This window comes from Schistocerca nitens, chromosome 5, assembly GCF_023898315.1.
Source record: "Schistocerca nitens isolate TAMUIC-IGC-003100 chromosome 5, iqSchNite1.1, whole genome shotgun sequence".
Taxonomy (NCBI): domain Eukaryota; kingdom Metazoa; phylum Arthropoda; class Insecta; order Orthoptera; family Acrididae; genus Schistocerca; species Schistocerca nitens.
In genome coordinates this window covers 805036827-805053230 of record NC_064618.1, presented here as the reverse complement: position 1 = coordinate 805053230, position 16404 = coordinate 805036827, and the positions used below count along the sequence as shown (strand labels likewise).

Below are 16404 nucleotides of genomic sequence, written 5' to 3'. Positions count from 1 at the left end.
TTTTTACTTTGAACTCTTATGACTGCTTACTTATAGCAGACACGAGATTACTTTGAGTTCTTCTTCAGTGTTTGAGAGCTTTAGAGCTGCCTAGTGTTAAACATATGTACATAATTTCGTCAGTGTCATTCCAACCCATCTTATCGTACTTTAATGCCTGTTAGGTATCAGTTTTGACAGCAGTTGGCCACAACAGTCAAGATTAGGTACCTTGTGTATGATAACTTTATTGAGAGTGCATATCTGTGTTTCATTTTCACAGTATTACACAAACTGCTAAGAAGTACTAACAGCACAACACTGCTAGTATGAACAACCGCGGTAAAACAAAAAACGACGAACAAAGACACGACAGCGATGAGGACTACCAAAGATCATATTAATGCGCTCTTGGTTGGTGTGGCGGAGGGTAGGTGTGGAGGGGGGTAAATGGCGGAGCTTGTGCAAATGTCCGGGGCTGTCGCTAACGTTTCCTGAAACAAGAGGGGCGGCTGAGTCCGTAGTCGTACTGCCTGTCCGCCAGAGACGCCGCGCTCGCCGTCAGCAGGTGCGACGCAAGGTCGCCGCCGCGCCGCGCCGCGCCGGCCCAGATCGATCCCTCGCCTGCGCTCACGCCGGAAGCTGCCAACGCAGCGGCGCTCAGCTGTTTGCCTGCGCGAGCGTGCGGGGCGCCCGGACTGCAACAAAACTACACTGACGTCGCACACATTTCACTGATGACGTAGCGAAATTATCCAGCTGCAGCTCTACATCTACATCGTTACTCTGCCTGGCAAAGGGTTCATCGAACCATTTTCGTACTATCTTCTCTACCATTACACTCTCGAATGGCGCGTGGGAAAAAGGAACACCTAAATTTTTCCGTTCGAGCTCTGATTTCTCTTATTTTATTATGATGATCATTTCTCCCTACGTAGGTGGGTGTCAACAAAATATTTTTGCATCCGGAAGAGACAGTTGGTCATTTAAATTTCGTAATAGATCTCGCCGCAAGGAAAACCGCCTTTGTTTCAGTGACTGCCACCCCAACTGTCGGTGAGAATGCGCCGCACTCGTTCCCCGAAAGCTCGTGATTCAAAATTTGACGTGGTCTTCTCGATTTACGGTATTTTTGTCAGGGCCCAGCTTGTCATTGAGATCTAGATAAGGTCGGTCGTCTCTTGTATAGCTTAGCCAAGCTACTCTCACCAAAACGTACTCATAGAACCGTACTAAGCCGTGAGAATATGTACACTGGTGTCCAAAATTAAAGCAATAAACCACTATTTCCCCTTCCTGCGTCACGATATAATCATACAAATCGTCAATCAGATGTCCGTACGGTGGTGTCCTGCACGGAAGGTGGCATTCTGGTCAACGGACAACCACGCCAACGATGACGTCAGGGCACCTTATTACTTCATTACACCACTGAACAATGCTTTTCGCCCAATGGTGATGCTGTGTTCCGAGACGACAGAGCCCCTGTTCACACATCCCGCATCGTCCGGAACTGGTTTCATGAGCAGGAGGATGAGTTGTCGTATCTCCCCCGACCATCACAGTAACCGGATCTCAGTATCACTGAGCTTTTGTGATGTACTTTGGAGAGGAGGGCACGTGGTCGCTGTCCACCTTCCTCGTCGCTACCTGCACCCTGCACTTGCCACTATTTTGCAGGAGGAATAGTATAAGATTTATCTGTTCCGAGACGACTGGAAGCTGTTTTGAATGACACTGAGTTTCCTACACTGCAATAGGCAAGGTAATGTGTTGTGAATTTGGTCGTTCCGTATTTTTGTCCGACCACTGTATCTACAGTCCTAACACATTGACATCCACGCGGCACAGTTCCGCAGCACGCCGTTAGGCTTGTCAAAATAAGATGGAGCAGCCCATTCATAAAGTACAAATAGTCGGAGGCCATTTTGTTTTGGGTCCTCTAGCGGCGTGTTGCGGTACTGTGGAGCGAGGATTTCAATGTGTACCAGGGCTACAGATAGAAACACTGCTCAGAGGTGACCGTTAAAACTTTATGAATACCCCTTGTAAAACAGGGAAGTGGGGGCATGTTAGTGCTTATTTTCTAAGTTTCGTTTACAATTTGTCGTACTCACACCGGTACTTTTTATGTAGCAAGAAGATGTGATTGATAGTTGTTTGAAATGCATTGTCACGGAAATACGGCTTCCTCAGTCCGAGATCAACATATTCGAATCTCCAGCCCAGGAATGTGGCACTGACGGAGTTCTTGAGAATGGAAATGTAAGTACTGAATGGAGGGGAGTACTTTGAGAAACTGCAAGGTGACTATTTGGAACGCCAGACACAGCCACAGGATCGGGTACATCTCTTATCCCCCCCCCCGCCCCCCTCCCCCCCTCAGTGGTCACATGTTGCAGTCTCAAGGTGGAGTGAATAAAGTGAAAAATAAAAAGCGGTAAGGTGTCAAGTGTGTTTCTTGGGGGGAACTGCCACTCGTCCGTGAAGAAAATCTCTTAGAAACTTCATACGACGCTCGTGATACATTTACTAGCGCAGTCGATACGACAGCATAGGGGAACTCCCTGCAGACCTTGGATGGAACGACTGCTGTAGAAATTCTTGGAGTAAAAGCGTTTGCTGTCTATGTTACTTCCCACGTTCCGTCGCATGAGAAGCCAGGAGGCAGTCGGCGGAGCTTGTATTGTCTTTTTTTTTTTGTACCGTACGGTGCTTTTAGTCCGTTATGTGTAGAACGTAAGTAATGAAACCGCAGTTTATATTCTTGCCTTACGGATAAGTAAAGGTGTCCTGGCCTTCTCTTTTTCTAAAGCGTGCAAATTCTTTGATGACTTTGGAAAGGGCCTTTATTTATACCTGGAATGCATAAGTTTACTTCTTCGTTACTGAATTGCTTCCATTCGAACTTCATTGAGCCGTTTGTTGACACATTTTCCATTTCGTAGCATTCGAGTCATTTCAGATTGGTGCGTATCGTCTAAGTCTATTAATATTTCTAACGCAATTATTGTGGGAAGCTTTTAATACTAGCTTCTCGAATAGTAACTGAGAATGACTCTTTCAAGCAAAGTTATCAAGTGTCAGATAACAGTGCGTATTGTCTTTCCCCGCTTTTATCATATGATGCCTGCTAATCTAATTGTATCACACTCTTGGCGTTAACGCACATGTTCTTATAAGTTTTGTTCTTATGTGTTACTTATGGAGAAAAAATTTAAAAGTTAAATTTCTGAATGGTTTATTTCACTGTAGAAACAGTAACTGCGCTCCCACATCACTAGTACTGAACTGAATCAAAATTCGTGCGTGATACATGCTCGACAGAAAGTAGAGAGAACTAGGGGAATGCAGATGTTTCGCACAGTAGCACTTGTCAGCTGTGGATTAACATCAGACAGAACTAGCAAACCGATTCTGTGTATTGTTTGTGGTCTCAGAAGATGTTAATGTTCGTCTCGAAACAAGCGCTATGAGTTATTGCATTCTTCCTCAAGTTCCCGAAGGTGAAAGTACTGCATTAACATTACTCTCTAGCTACTGGTAAGACAGCGTAATTTGTTAAATTAAAATTCCCTGCGTGAAACGGTATCACTTATTCAGATTTGACGCTCTTTACTTCCTGTATCACCAAACACGGTGCGATTTTCATTAATAACCTTAGTTTTCAAAATTTCGCTTCTCCTATTCAAACTTGTGTTTTAATTTACTAACAGCAGCACACCTGGAAAGTACCAGTTAGGGGTACATACTTTCTGAGAGACGAATAGTGAGTGATGCATGTAACTGTTGCAATCTCGCCTTCCACGACCGGGAACGACAAGCGTACAAATACCGCACGTGATCCATATTTTACGCTAGCTGTGGACCCGGCTTCGCTCAGGATGTTGATATGAGATTGTGTGGTAGTAGGAATAAAAGCATAAACTTTAGGAGGTAAAAGAAATTATTGAAAACATTGTAACTACTGACAATATTTGTTAAAGTACAAGAGGTAATTTTTTATTGAAAATAATTTCTAACTATTTACTATACTTGTTTATAACAACATTTTTCATTTTGTTATCCGGGGTATATATGTACAGATTGTTGTAATTTCCTACTCGAGAGCAAGCTACGTATAGCTGACCATAAGAGAAGCAGGAGTATTTGAGGTTGATGCCGTAATATTTTAAAGTTGGTGCTTGCGCTTTGTTAGCTGTAAAACTGTAGACTAATTTAATTGGAAATTACAGTCTTTTAAACTGGAATGGCAATTCAGTAGGGATCAGTGGTATTCTGGTGATAAATAGTGTATGTTCTTTGTACTTTCCAGTTATAAGTTCGGCTTCGATGATGTTATTCAGTAGATGTTGGACGATCATCCTTGTTCCGTTACATACTTTTGGTGAGTTGAGATTCTGAGTGGTATGATCGGAGATTCAATTTTAAGTCAAAGGCAATGTAATGGCTCTGTTACTTGCAAAGAGTTTAGAAAGTCTGTAGTGAAGTTCACACTTTCTTCAACATTTATCATCGTGTCGATCGATTTGTATACTCTCTCACCCCCGGGAATTTTCTTTTGAATAATGAAGTTGTAGTATTGTTTTTAGTTGCCAAAATTGCCCTTTCAAATAGCCGGTCCGGATTTTTGTTTACGCCGTTTTGCTTCAGAACTGGCAAGCTCTCCTCCTCGTCTTTTAAAAATGTTCAAATGTGTGTGAAATCTTACGGGACTTAACTGCTAAGGTCATCAGTCCCTAAGCTTACACACTACTTAACCTAAATTATCCTAAGGACAAACACACACACACACACACACACACACACACACACACACACACACGCCCGAGGGAGGATTCGAACCTCCGCCGGGACCAGCCGCACAGTCTGACTGCAGCGCCTAAGACCGCTCGGCTAATCCCCCGCGGCCCTCGTCTTTTACATTTGGGTATTGTCTAAAATATAATTCGAATCAGTTTTTTAGTTACAAATGCACTAAATACCCTCTACACACTTTTCACCCTTTTTATGTATGTATTGAGTCACTGTATCAAGTTGGCTATTCACACTTCATTGTTTTTTATTCACACACTGCACTACATTTTCGGTTCCTCTCTTGGTCGCCGATAAGAAACTGACGTTCGAACCCACGACGGGCCTTTCTTTATATATCCCTACTAGTGGGTAGCCTCACTAGTGACAAACTCCAGAACATACCAGAAAGGTTTCGAACGATTCACATGTTGCAGAATATTCCACAACATTTGAGAGTGTTCTGGAATGTTCCACGATGATCTGGGCTGCTCCGGGATCTACCCGAACTTTCTGGAATCTTCACGAACGTTTCAGACTATTCCCGAACATTCCAGAACACCCCGTATATCGTAGAACAGTCCGGAATGTTGTGAAATGTTCTCGAATACTCTGAAATGTTCTAGAAATTTCTAAAGGGCGAAAATTACCAGCCCTTATATCTTCAAAAGCACGCCCTTCAGATGAAAACGGGAACCTTCTTCATGGATGTGGTTAGTGGGCTACCACACCATATGATTCCCTTGATCCTAGCGGGACTCGTTCCTGAATTTTAGCGGCACGCACGCTGTACCCTCACGGATGTAATGTGTATTGATTATTCCTTTCATTATTACTTTCTATTTGTTTAGCGAACATCTCAAGAGGCTTACCTTCAGAAACTGTGCGCTGACCTTTGCTCGCAAGTATCGGAGATACAGTTGAGTGTGATATTGTGTATGGTACTGGTTCGTCTGATGTAATATTGGGACACAATAGACAACTGCCATGCTCTGGAGACTCAGTCAGTACGCTCAATATTCGCGTATTCGTCTCCAGCGGAACTAATTTTTGCCAAAAGTCAGTATTAAACCGTGTTAGACCTTTTTTCTGTTTTTCAAACTCTATGCCTGCATTTTCGTAAAATATGATTAAAGACTCCACCTTATACAAAAACGCAGTTCTAGACTTATTTTTACCCGTTTGTGTGTGGCGAGAGTTGAGATCTTCTCACTCCCAGGCCATAGAACGCCGTTTATTTACTTTCTCGTCATTTCGTTTTTCTCTGATACTTTACTCATTTCAGCCACGGATATACAGTTTATGCAGCATGTCGTTTTGGTTGTAATGAGGCTATTCTGAGTTTTGTGAGATAAGCTCTTTATGCTTTTGATTTAATACTGTTGCCCTTTATCTTTCTTTCGTAGAGACTTTTTCCTCTTGTTTCTTTAAAGGTTAAGAACTAAAGCGGTGAGGAAGAAACGTGAGTCGTGTCAGAATGGCTCGTAAGAGCATTTCCCTTGAAAGACAAGGTTCTGAGTTTGGCAGAAGTTTCATATTGACCATTTTTGACTCATGCGTTGCACGCTGAGATTCAAGTTGGTAACGTAAGTTGGTGTGGGCGTGTGTTGCAGCAACAACCGCCAGATGCGGAACAAGGCGGAGAAGCAGCGGAGGGACAAGTTGAACAGCTTGATCACCGAGCTGGCGCACCTGGTGCCCATGGTGGCGCAGTCGCCGCGCCGCATGGACAAGACCTCCATCCTGCGCCTCAGCGCCACCTTCCTGCGCATGTACCGCTGCCTGCGTGAGTACCGACCAACTCTCTGCTTCCTAGCCGCAACACTTTCCACGATGTTTCAGAGACAGCGGTCACGATTGGTGGTCGTTGTTATTGGTGGTGGTGGTTATACCGCCCCACCCTGCGTAGAAAACCACCCTCGTTAAAATAACCGAAACGTTTAGGCACTAGAGAGGCACAGTGACAGGTAAGGGGAGAGCAAACTCGCACAGCAGAAATCAACACCTTAATTTCTCTCAGTTGTACTCGAGAAGCATCGGGTCTAGTTTAGCAGGGGATACAACCCGTACGCTTTGACCAATGACGGCAGAATTGGCCAGAGAGCATGTATTACAAAGATGAAAGAGCTGAGAAGAATGTTCAGAAACAAAGGAATGCAAGAGAGAAAAACTGTACTTCACATATATAAGGGCTAGTAGTATTTTCACGTTGACGATATCGCGTGTTTGTATCTTAGTATTACTCCGCAAAATACAATGGAAAGAAATGAATGAAATATATTACTAGCAAAGAATACATCACGTTACATGTATGTCAGTTGTATCTCGAAATTCTTTCGAACTGTATTGCTGAAGTGCAGTACGGGATACAAGTTCAGCGTACGTCGATTTCTTAGTTTCAACTAGCATTGATGTCCTGTTGTTCACTTGAACTATGTATCCCCTGCTTCACTAAACCGTAAATGAAACACCCGATACAAATTAAAAGCTCATTCGAAGTGTGTTGCTTGAGTACAGTACGGAATACGAGTTTGTCGTAAGTCGATTTCTTCGTTTTCGCTAGCATTGCTGTCCTGTTCTTCACTTGAACGATGTATCCTCCGCTTCAGTAAACCGTAAGTGGAACACGGCATACAAATTGTAGATGTGTTGTTTATTTCGTCTCTGCTATTACTAACAGTCTTTTCTTACGTACATATCAGTACTACAGATGACAGAAGGACCTACGTATGTAATACATGTATACCAGACTTCCGTTGACCTCTATATATATACACTGGTAACGAAAAAGTGGAAATAGACCTACGTTACATTTGCAACCTGTACCTCAATTGAACTACTCGGAGACAAGAAGACGACACATGTACAATTTGTATCCCGTACTTCACTATGGGGCACAGTTTTCTTGTTGCCTTGGACGTAATAGTATCCCATTCGTTACTTGAGCTATATAGTTATACACAACATTTGTATCTTGCTCGCCAATTGACATACATAGTGTCAGTGTAAAGGCGAAGTGAAGGACGGGATACAAATTTTAGTTGTGTCGGGGGTTTCTCCTGTAATATAGCAAGTACACATTCGAAAATGTCGTACTCATACTAGTGCTGGGAAACGAAAGAAGATCGACAGCTGAGAAATTTCTATTAAGTACTTCACAACACGAAAATACACATATTGGTGGAATAAAACAGTGAAATATGTCAAACTAGTGAAATACAGTGAAAGAAGCGAATGGAAAAGTGAACTTACAACACGAAAATATCGAGGAATAACCGAAGCTCGCCTAGACAGACAGTAACGAAAATTACATACCCACAACAGACAAATCTATTCCTATAATGAAAATAAGTCACTAAATATTGTTCTACAATAACAAACTAATACTTCAAATTACCTCAATATAATTACGAATAATTATTTTAATGTACAATGACAGCGCTTATCCGGAGCACAGAACTGTTTTATTATCTATGCCTCGAAGTGAAGACATTACTATCTATGACTAATGTATGACGTCATTGGTCAAAGCCGGCGGGTTGTATCCCCTGCTTCACTAGACCCGAAATTTTCTTGATACAACCCACACTACGTACCACTACGAAGATATTGTGCGTTACAGAAATGCCGTAGATGCTATTTGTGGTTTGACGGGCTAGTGGTAGCAGCCAGAAAATGATAATAATGATATTAATGATATTAATAACGCTATCTATCAAAAGTGTACAAGGTTCATACGAATAACTCTCACCAAAGACGGTCGCACTTCAATGGAAAATGCTATGCTCTATAGTATTTACTGTTTAGAAAATCAGATACTCGACCTCACCACTCACAGCAACAAAACAAAATCTTACAGTGTGTAACTCTACTACACGACAACTCACCTCGCTAAGCAACAGCGCACTTCCGGAGATACAATTTACTCGCTTGTTTAATCAGCGATAACCTCTGTACGTAGCAGCCACGCCACAACAATATATATCTTCGCATAACTGGAATACCAACGTATTGATACGTTTTAAAATTCTCACACTTACCATAATTGTGAATACGTTTATCCCACTACGGGACAAGACGTTCAATGCCTTCATGGTAAAATGTTTGCAGTCCCATACGGAACCGTGACTGTACACAGGCATGCACCTTTTCGTCCGAGCCAAATCTACAGCCACGTATGTCCATCTTCAGGCCTCCAAAACATGGAAATCGCACGGGGAGAGATCGGGACTGTATGGCGAACGTGTAAGGGCTTCCCAGCGAGACTTGTACAGCGTAGTCGGAACAACCTGGGCAACATGTGGGCGGGTATTTTGTTGGCAGATTCTTTCGACTACGCTGCAGAAGTCTCGCTGGGAAGCCATTACACGTTCTCCGTACAGTCCCGATCTTTCTCCTTTCCACATTTTTAAGCCGTGAAGTGAAGAAAGACACTCGTGGCTGTCGATTTGCTTCAGACGAACATGTACTCCTCTGGGTACAATCACGGTTCCGTATACAGCCGCAAACATTTTTCCATGAAGGCATTGACCATCTTCTCTCACAGTGGTATAGAAGTATTCACAATTATGATGATCTATCGGGCAACAAGAAATTGTCGAAAGGGGAGCTAGTTTCCTCAGAATCGCCTGCTGCAGCCGTCCTAGCGTGTCACGTTGACCAGCAACATTCAAGAACTATCCATGGGTCAAGTGGTCAACCTGCTGTACACGCTGCATATCCCAAAAGATTGGCAATGACTTTCATCGAGCGTATCGTTGTTCATCGGAAGACGAACGTTGTTTCCATATCATTGGTGCTTTCTTCGTCTCAGGCGACATCCAACGTGAACACGTCTTTCGATTGTCGATAGCCAGTGCACTGCTAATGCAAGTATAGAATTCGTTGCAATCTGCATCACATGAATATGATCATCGGCTTGAAGCAACCCTTCGAACCGTCACGCGTTGTCATCTGAGTTGTGCATGCTTGGCTGCTCTGATTTTTAGTGCTCTTGCACGTCTCTTCCGCGTTTATAAAATTCCAATGCCACTCCTGTTTTTTTGTGACATAACACTCTCTTCGTAATCTCTCACTAGCTACCACAAGTGCTGCTGATATAATGTTGTTCGCTAGTGATACGGCCTATCTGTAAACTAGATGAGCGTTCTTGCTGGTAAAAGGATCATTCGGACGTGAGGATACACTGCAGCTGCCGTGGAAGCAGACTAAGGAAATTTTTCATATAGCTGTGTAGTGGAGCGTGAAGTGACAGAAGTCAAGTATTCTCGAGTGTATTTCTTGTGATAGGTAGGATTAGTTTCTTTTCTGACACCATACCTGTATTTATCTCTACATTTACTTGACATTTAAAAGATATTGGAACGTATGCTGTCGCTAAATTTGTGTGTCGGTGACTACTATTCTGTAAAATATAAGTTAAAACCTTTACGGAATAGCTGTGCAGTACAGTTCTAAAAATTTCTTAAAATGGGTATATTCTTTTTTGATCCCCCACATGTATTCAGGATGATTTGATGCGCCCCACCACGAGTCCCTCTCCTCTGATAATCTCGTAATCTCCGAGTAGCACTTGCACCCAACATCCTTGATTATTCATTGGGTATCTCTGTTTTGTGGTACAATTTTTACCTCTACGATGTGGGTTATTCTCTGAGGTCTTAACATGTCCTATCACCCTGTCCCTTCTTTTCGGATTAGAAGCTATAAAAGATCAAAAGTATGACAATTGTCAATTTTCAATGCATTATTTTCTAAAGAAAATACACTGTACACCATTTACTCGTGTACAGATTTTTCTTGTAAGAAACAGCCTTAAATACTTTTAAATAATTTCTCCATAAGGATTTAAAAGGCTTAGCGGAATCTGTCAATGCTTATAGCAGAAGATTTTGGACATGCACGTTTTAAATTTCGCCACAATTAACGATTTACATTCATATCTTAATTTAACGTGCTTAGTGAAAAATAAATTCTCCCGGGATTTCTTTCTGGCTGACTCAATTGCGCTGCCGATGATTTAGAAAGCGCACTGCGGAAGACTTAGTGTGACGACCTGGTGGAACTCCCCGTAGGTCCGAGTGGTGTAGCTGGACGAGGGGAGAGGAGGTTGGTGTCAATCCCTTCAGTTTGCCGACACGCTACACCATGTTCCCAGCCATAGAACTCCATATGCCGATTACAATGCCGGGCCATTAGGTACATTTCTGAAATTGGGGCCCTCGTCTTGTGTCGTGTCAAAATTATGGAAACAATATCATCGTATTCCTGCCCGAAGAGCTTATGTGTCACATTAGGTCACTTGAGTTTTGTGTGGCCATATATCAGCAACTTCGGTATTGATCCAGCTCGGACTTTTCCAACCCTGAGTATTTCAAATTCAAGTACTCGTTACAGTGCAGTTTCCCCCCCCCCCTCCGTTTCACTCTCTCTCTCTCTCTCTCTCTCTCTCTCTCTCTCTCTGAAACCGTTCATGTAAAACCTTGATTATTGTATTGTGTTCATATTTGCTAGCTGAAACGTGCTCGGCGTCTAATTTTTGTTGTGATTGACAGCTCCGGGTGGACGTGCACATTTTTCATCCGGTTGTGACAGCTTACCTCTGTTTCACTTTGAGTAACATAACTCTGGACAGCACGTCAAGTCCAGCAGGTGTTTTTACAGACGACTCTGGCAACGTCTCCCCTGGGAATGGGTTAGATTAAATTATATACTTACATGTACAAAAGTGTCAGAATAAATATAATGTTTTTAAATTAATTTTGTACATATTTATTTTAGTTTTTTCATCATCGTTCAGAGCATTTTTCATCGGTCTCAATGAAATAAGCTCTAGACGTTAAATTATTACAATTAATACAATGAACGTGGTTTTTGTTTATACAAGGAAAATAATTTCCGCTCAGCTGGATCACGAATTGTACGGAGTGAATGAATCCATACATAATATTAATTATCTGTTAAGATTTGATCAGCTGTGTAACGATTGAAAGGAAGGAAGGAAATGCATCCTCCAACGCCTACATTTTGAAGCTTCATTTCGAAGCACTTTTCGCCCTTATAATACTGTTCTTACCGAAGCATGTAATATCTCATGACGATATTTGAGGCACTCATATTTTAATGAAACTGCTTGGGGATCGAGACTTTTCTTTTTACTGGAGGAAAGAAAATTATGAATGAAATTACTGTCGAAACGAGGGTATTGGAGATTAAAGTACAAGTTCCGGTTGGATCAAGATGGCGACGGACAGCCGGCCGTTGTGGCCGAGCGGTTCTAGGCGCTTCAGTGTGGAACCACGCGACCGCTACGGTCGCAGGTTCGAATCCTGCCTCGGGAATTGATGTGTGTGATGTCCGTAGGCTAGTTAGGTTTAAGTAGTTCTAAGTTCTAGGGGACTGATGACCTCAGAAGTTAAGTCCCATAGTGCTCAGAGCCATTTTTTTGGCGACGGACATCGGGAATTTCCTCACTACAGGAACCACCACGGCGATTTAGGAGACCCGGTCGAAATCTAAATGTGACTGAACACGTGGATTTAAACACCGCTCCTCGAGAAAGCACGTCCTGTGTTTTAATCACTGTGCCACACCGTTGATTTTTTTTCCTTGTAGTTTGGTGCACTTATCTCATTCGCGCTCTTCCATTCTACAGCTCCTGTAAGATAATATAAAGGGAAAAAGGTCTAGCTCACTACGTTATTATAAAATGGCAAAATATCTAAAAGAATCTGGAGCTTATCCGGGAGGCTAGAGAGGGGGTAGCAAGTAGTCTTGTGAAGATTGTCATGGTCACCACAACTACACAGCCTGCTGAGCATCTCCTGATTTGTCGTTGTGATTTTACCATGATTCTCTTTTTTTATTTATATTTTTTCCGAGCACAGACAGTAGTGCGATTGACGGGTAACGGAAAAAGAAAGTCGCATGAACCATCCGATGTTGCTTCTCGCTAGGCAGTGAGGGAAAGAGATATACAGTTATTTAACAGTTAGTGTTTGAAAGAAGTAAGAAATACAATATTACTGTGCAGCGACTCGTCTTTATGATCATGGAAGGCATTTTGTAACGAATTGACTCGAAGCATGATGTGTTAAATATGTGCTGTACTATTTTCTGTGTGTAGCACCACTTATTTCGAAATACTTGAACGACAATGCACCATTTAAAAAAAATGCGTACTTTTAAACTTTGTTTTATACAGGCCAATCCACAATGTGAATCAGTTTTATCAGTACTTATTCCGACTAATATATAGTCCGTTATAATTTGTAGGAAACAGTTCCTTTCATTGTGTGAAATACGCTATGATGGATATAACTTTATTTTCTTAATGCACATTATCAGTTTATTTTGAGTAAGAAACAGCAGTACAGAGCATGAGGTTCAAAATCATTAATGGCAGTTTTCAAAGAATACAGAAACATTGTTGGGTGTGTCATGTCTTTTCCAGTTTAATCACCAGGGCAAGAAATGAGTGTAAAAACCGTCTTCGGTATTAACAGACCGCTTCAGCTGTATCTAGTATTTCATTTTTAGATTACTACCTCTCTCATGGCACTGAACATTTGCATAACAATAAACTAGGAAGGAATAACAAGCCTGAGACATGCACTAATATGATAATTTTCTAAAATTATTTTAAAATTTAAATTTAAAAAATTATGTAACTTTTATACGAAAATATTAAAATATTTATACCCACATAACTGAAACATTTGAACTGGAAAGCTCGAACTGTGTACCAAAATTCGTTGTCTGTCAGAACAAATCACCACAACGAAATACCGTGTTTTAGCGGTGTTTTGTTCTGACGGACAATGAATGTTGGTACACAATTCCGACCTTTTCAGCTCTAATGTTTCAATTATGTGAGTACAAATATTTTGATATTTTAACATAAAAGCTTTTAATAGTTTTTTAAAAAATAAATTGCATAATAATTCTAGAAAGTTACCGTTTCAGAGGATGTCTCAGGGCTGTTATTCCTTCTTGATTTATTGTCCTGAAGATAGTCACCTGAAGATGTGCCCTTTAGTACCATGAAACATGTAGTGATCTAAAAGTGAAGGACTAAATACAGCAGAAGCTATTTGTTAATACCCAAGAAGACGACTTATGGCTGTGGTTGCCTACGTACAAGGATGTGTGCAGAGTGTAAAAACATATTTGAAGATTAGTACAGTATCTGGTAAACGGTTCGTATTGAGACTGTAAGTAAAGCTGCGAGCAGAGTTCTGGAAAATTCATTCCAAGTGGCGCGGAGAGAGAGGCAAATATTTCTGATTTGAGCTTCCGATTCCTTTACTGCATTTTTGGTAGCTTCATCCTGCGAGTCTTACCAAATTGACTCGTAAGTGACCTTTGTGCGAGGTACTTGTGCAGGCGAAACTTGTACGAAATTATTTCCACGTGCTTCTGATTTGAGGGCGAGATGCTAGCAATCGCGTGGAAATTTGTTTCCAGTTGCAGAGAGTCGAGCTCTTGAAATGAGAGTAGAGGGCCCAGTGAAATACAATGTGTGTGGGTTAGTAAGCGAAGGCCATTCCAGCCAGCGGAACCAGTTTGCAGATACGCTGAGGCCAGATTTATGGCGAGAGGATAGCTGAAGCACTCTCTCGGCGCTGCGGAAGGCTCTGCTGTGTATCCTACCGTACTGTGGCAGTTGGACGCCCACGCGGTCATCCGCTGTTCGGAATTTGTAGCCGAATCATCTTCACTGAGGCTGCTTTGTAGTTTCGGTTTAGCTACGTTGTCTGTACAGGAAAGGAAGAAATACTGGGTCTTAACGCCCGGCTGGTCACAATGTCGTCACCTGCTTCGATAGGGCTGGATGGGAAAGGAAATCGCCCGTATTCTGTTCAAATGAACCATCCTGACATTAGTTATAACACATTTACGGGCACCACAGGAAACCTAAAAGAGGATTGACGGAAGGGAAGTCGAACTCTGGTATAAGGGTACTGCAGCTGTTATCCATGACAATGACGCGGCATTATTTCGACCTTACCTGTGATGTCATAGTGCAGTCTCTAAGCAACCACGGTCTTTTTGCAGTAATAACGCGTTACAGTGCGTTTAATCACGCGTCTGACGGGTACGATGTAATATTAGGCGGTTCTTTAAATGTCATATGTCATCCATTGCTAGACTTGTAACTCAAGCACAATATCTCTTTTAATTTTTGAATTAGTAATGTTCATGTTATTGTGGTCTTCATTCTGAAGACTGGTTTGATGCACCTCTCCATACTACTCTATCCTGTGAAAGCTCCTTCGTATCCGAATAACTACTACAACCTATATCCTTCTGAATCTCCCTCTACGATTTCCCCCCCCCCCCTCCACTCCTCATCCACACTCTCTCTCTCTCTCTCTCTCTCTCTCTCTCTCTCTTCTCTCCAGTACTAAATTGGTGATTCTTTGATGTCTCAGAATGTTTCCCATCAACCGATCCCTTCTTTTAGTCAAGCTGTGCCACAGATTTCTTGTTTTCTCAGTTCTATTGAGTACCTCCTCATTAGTTACGTGATCTAGCTATCTTATCTATAGCACCACAATTCAAAAGCTTCTTTTCTGTTCTCGTATAAACTGTTTATGGTCCACGTTTCGCTTCCATACGAGGCTGCCCTTTAGCCACATAGCTTCAGAAAAGGCTTGCTAACACTATCTCAATTCAATGTCAAGAAAAATCTCTTCTTCAGAAACTCTTTTCTTGGTAATGTCCATAAACTTTGTAGAAACTGACTGTACATTCGAAGCGATTTATTTTGTTGTAGATCCGTTTGAAATGGCCATATAGTCCTGTTATCGGCAAGAAATTTAAAATGGCCGTGTAATTTACTCTAGATGGGGGGGGGGGGGGGGGGGAGCCACGAAGACTTCATCTCTTAAGTCGCGCCATGAGCGGCCACCTAACAGTTACGTGTGGAGATTCTGCTTGATGGCAGGGTTCAAATTCTTGCCAGAAAATCCGATACTATTGTCAAGTATTACAACTTAAGCCTCAGTATTTCTCTGAAAAGGCACTGGGTAAGTTCTCTGAAGCGCTTGGAGACTTAACAAAACTGCGAGTGTGGATGTCACTGTAGGATGTAACAACGTTAATTTTTAATTTTTCGAACAATTGCCCAAGACATATCCCCGCCCTTTCATTACCTCGACAGTGTTTCAAAACGATTTTACCGATGTCACAAGGCCGTATCTTCTACATGAATGAAAATAGAAACTCGAAGTTAATTTTAACGTGCGCAGCGAAACTTCCTCAATGTGGGTGTTGTCGTTCCATTTGGTTGCCATAGGGGTCTTCGTGGGGCAGGTTACATAGCTCATTCATTGGCGTGTGTGGGTTCGAGTAGAGAAGGCATCTTGCGTTTTCAGATCAGCAGTTCAGTTACAATTGTGGAGCGTGATTTTCGTCGGGAGCTGGGCACTGTAATTTTCAGCCTATAGCGTAATGCGTCGTCACAGGGACCATGCGCTCGAACGGCAACGTTGAGCGTGCCGAAGTTTCTGACGCCATAACGCGGGAAAGCACGCTGGGGTGTCTTTCCGAACGTTTGGAGCAATATCAGGTACGACAGAACGTGGTTTTGAACGTAGACCAGTGAGATGGAACGTCTCCGGGAAACGT

General features: G+C 42.3%; 1 protein-coding gene across 5 annotated transcripts in view; it reads left to right on the top strand.

Annotated features, from left to right (window-relative positions):
- LOC126259219 (uncharacterized) overlaps window positions 1-16404 on the top strand; it is a 1236031-nt gene that overhangs the window by 992980 nt on the left and 226647 nt on the right. For all 5 annotated transcript variants that reach the window (XM_049955827.1, XM_049955824.1, XM_049955826.1 and 2 more), the window contains one exon: window positions 6387-6559. In XM_049955827.1, coding sequence (XP_049811784.1) covers window positions 6387-6559 — 173 coding nt within the window. The remainder of the gene's footprint in view (window positions 1-6386; window positions 6560-16404) is intronic.